The following is a 2,556-nucleotide window of genomic DNA, read 5'->3' on the forward strand; positions in this document are numbered from 1 at the left end:
AGCTACTGGGTCAGAGTGTAATTGTACAGACGGTATTGTGCAAGAAATCGCACTGATAGCCGTAAAACACGTGGGTAGCAACCGTGTTTTGCATGTGGCTAAAAGGGTATTGCTCCTCTAACTTGAAACCAGTCTTTGGTGCAAAGTTACAGATGTTTGGCAGTATTTCTTCCCGTTATCTCTATTGTGTTATAAAAAGTAGTTTCGAAATAAATGATTGAAAAACCTTACTGTGGTGTTTTCCTCAACAGGACTGTAAACCAGTTTGCTGTGGCTAAGACCAGTAATTAGTTTTACAGTTTTATCCAGAAGAAGCATTGGCCCAGCTCAGAACCACTTCCCCCAGACGAATATATTTGTACAGAGTCGCTGTTGCTATAAAGTGAAGGTGTAAAGAAACTTTACTGTCCACTTTGGAATAAATTATTTGGGCCCTTAATACAGGAGGTTATGTGATAAATATTTTTAACTAATTTAAATACTCTGCAGCTAGTGATGTTCACAGATTTTCTTCATAACTGTCGGTAAACTTAAACAAAGATCATTTCTTTTAATATTTCAGTGTGAAGAAAACTGGGTAGTGTTACTTTTTCAGAAAAACGAAATCTTAGAGAAGCGTTTATAAATACAGTGCATGCAGATCTGAGGCACCGGAGTGCAATGTGTAGGGTAGTTAGTAATGCTTGACATTTGGAAAGTGAGTTGGAGTGTTTTACACGGGGAATTACGTACATTGTGAGTACTGTGAACTGACTAATAGAGGTGTTAGGCAAGACTTTTAACTGACGGGATGGGACAAGAAAAGAAAAAAAAGCATGTTATGTATGTTGAATAGATGGCTGGTCCTAATTGAGTACTACCTTTGTCTTGGTAGATGTAGTTTTCATTTCTTTATGCTGCAATTTATGCAGTTACGCAGAGCAACTCAAGGTATAAAACCTCTTTTTTTCCTGGAGAGCTTTATGTAACTGTTCTTTTTTTCCCCTCACCTTGATGTGTCACTTTTGTTGTAGAAAATTTATTCCAGTTTTAGTTGTTATTTCAGTGCTTTTGTTTCTTTGAGGTGAGATTGGGTGATGATTACTCAATGGAGAAGAAACTCATAATGTTAAATACATATCTGTATATGAGGGGTCTCATTGTCAACGTAAATTATTGTGCATTGCAAGCGCTGCTTCTAGTATTGTCTGAAATAGCTTCAGTGTCAGAGGCAGTTTTTCATCACGGATAATAAGGTTCAGACTTTTTAAACATCACGCAAATACAAACTACCAGAAACCCTAGTTAGGAAACGGTATTTTTAGTGCTGCAGTCGTTATGAAAATGTAGATGCAGATATAAATTTCTCCCTTGTGTGTTTATTGTTCTTGCAGGCACTATCCTGGTTGACAATATGCTGATCAAAGGGACCGCAGGAGGGCCAGACCCCAGCATTGAACTCTCCTTAAAGGACAACGTAGATTACTGGGTGATCCTCGATCCTATCAGCCAGAGGTTATACCTAAATAGCACTGGCCGAATTCTGGACAGAGATGTAAGTTTGGGGTTTGCCGTTTGTTTTCTTTTCTCCCCGTAGACATTAATTTCTGAATCTGTGTATGCTCATAGAAAGACGGTAAACACCAGACCTGCTAGAATGTAATAGCTGCATCTATCTTTTGTCCCCAGATGGATGTGAACAGAGTTAATTTGATTCTTTATTAGGACTTACTGGGAGCATGCAGAAACTTGACCATTTCTGCACGACAGAAATATGTGGACAAACACAACAATAAAGACTGAACAAATAGATGTGTTTACTGAGTTAAAAACAGTTTTACTCTCGTTTGCTGCTTTTGTCTGGAAGGAGAAGTGCTGCTCACCCCGTGTCCCGTGACGCTTACTAAAAGCCTGCTCTAGCTGTGTACATTGACTTACGAGATGTGAGAGAGAGCAAAGGAATTGCGAATATTACGATTCACTTATAAAGCTTGACATACTCAATTGAGAATTTGCTAGTTTAGATTCTTTTTTTAAGGCAGCATAAAATTTGTATGGTATGGTCGTTCCTTCATTAAAGTAATATTGTCAGGCTAAGTTTGATTTTTATAAAAAGAAAGACTAAAAGCACAAAATAAATAGGAGTGTTCTCATCTATGCTAATCTCATTGAAGAGAAACACTTTAAAAATAGAGATGTTTTCTCACAGTGTTACAGCATTGCTGCAGTTCATCAGAAACTGAAAGGAAAATTGACTCAAAAGTGACTGTAATCAACATGGAAAGGGTACTTTAAAGATCAGGAGTTCTCCTTGGAGTGCATGCAAGTTTGTTTTGTATTAGCTTGATTGATTAATTTGTCTTCTCCATGTGTTTTGAGATATATTCATAAGTACCAGAAACAACATGCAAATTTTTCATTTCCATTTTTAGTTTAAAAGAGCTAATTGAATTCAGCTGTTCTTAATTTGGTTTTAATTCACAAACTGTTTTCATATGTGAAGCAAAGGTATGCAGCACAAAACATGGCAGAAGGGACGTGGTGGCAAAAGACTGCCAGAGTCGGCGCAGAGTCGGC

General features: G+C 37.6%; 1 protein-coding gene across 1 annotated transcript in view; it reads left to right on the forward strand.

Moving 5' to 3' along the window:
* Nucleotides 1-1,373: 1,373 nt before the first annotated feature.
* Nucleotides 1,374-2,556, forward strand: part of LOC104076035 (protocadherin-15-like) — a gene marked incomplete at both ends in the record, with an annotated part of 4,661 nt that continues 3,478 nt past the window's right edge. The window contains one exon of the mRNA XM_009576733.1: nucleotides 1,374-1,534. Coding sequence (XP_009575028.1) covers nucleotides 1,374-1,534 — 161 coding nt within the window. The remainder of the gene's footprint in view (nucleotides 1,535-2,556) is intronic.

Source organism: Fulmarus glacialis, unplaced genomic scaffold (assembly GCF_000690835.1).
Source record: "Fulmarus glacialis isolate BGI_N327 unplaced genomic scaffold, ASM69083v1 scaffold27414, whole genome shotgun sequence".
In the NCBI taxonomy this organism is placed as follows: Eukaryota; Metazoa; Chordata; class Aves; order Procellariiformes; family Procellariidae; genus Fulmarus; species Fulmarus glacialis.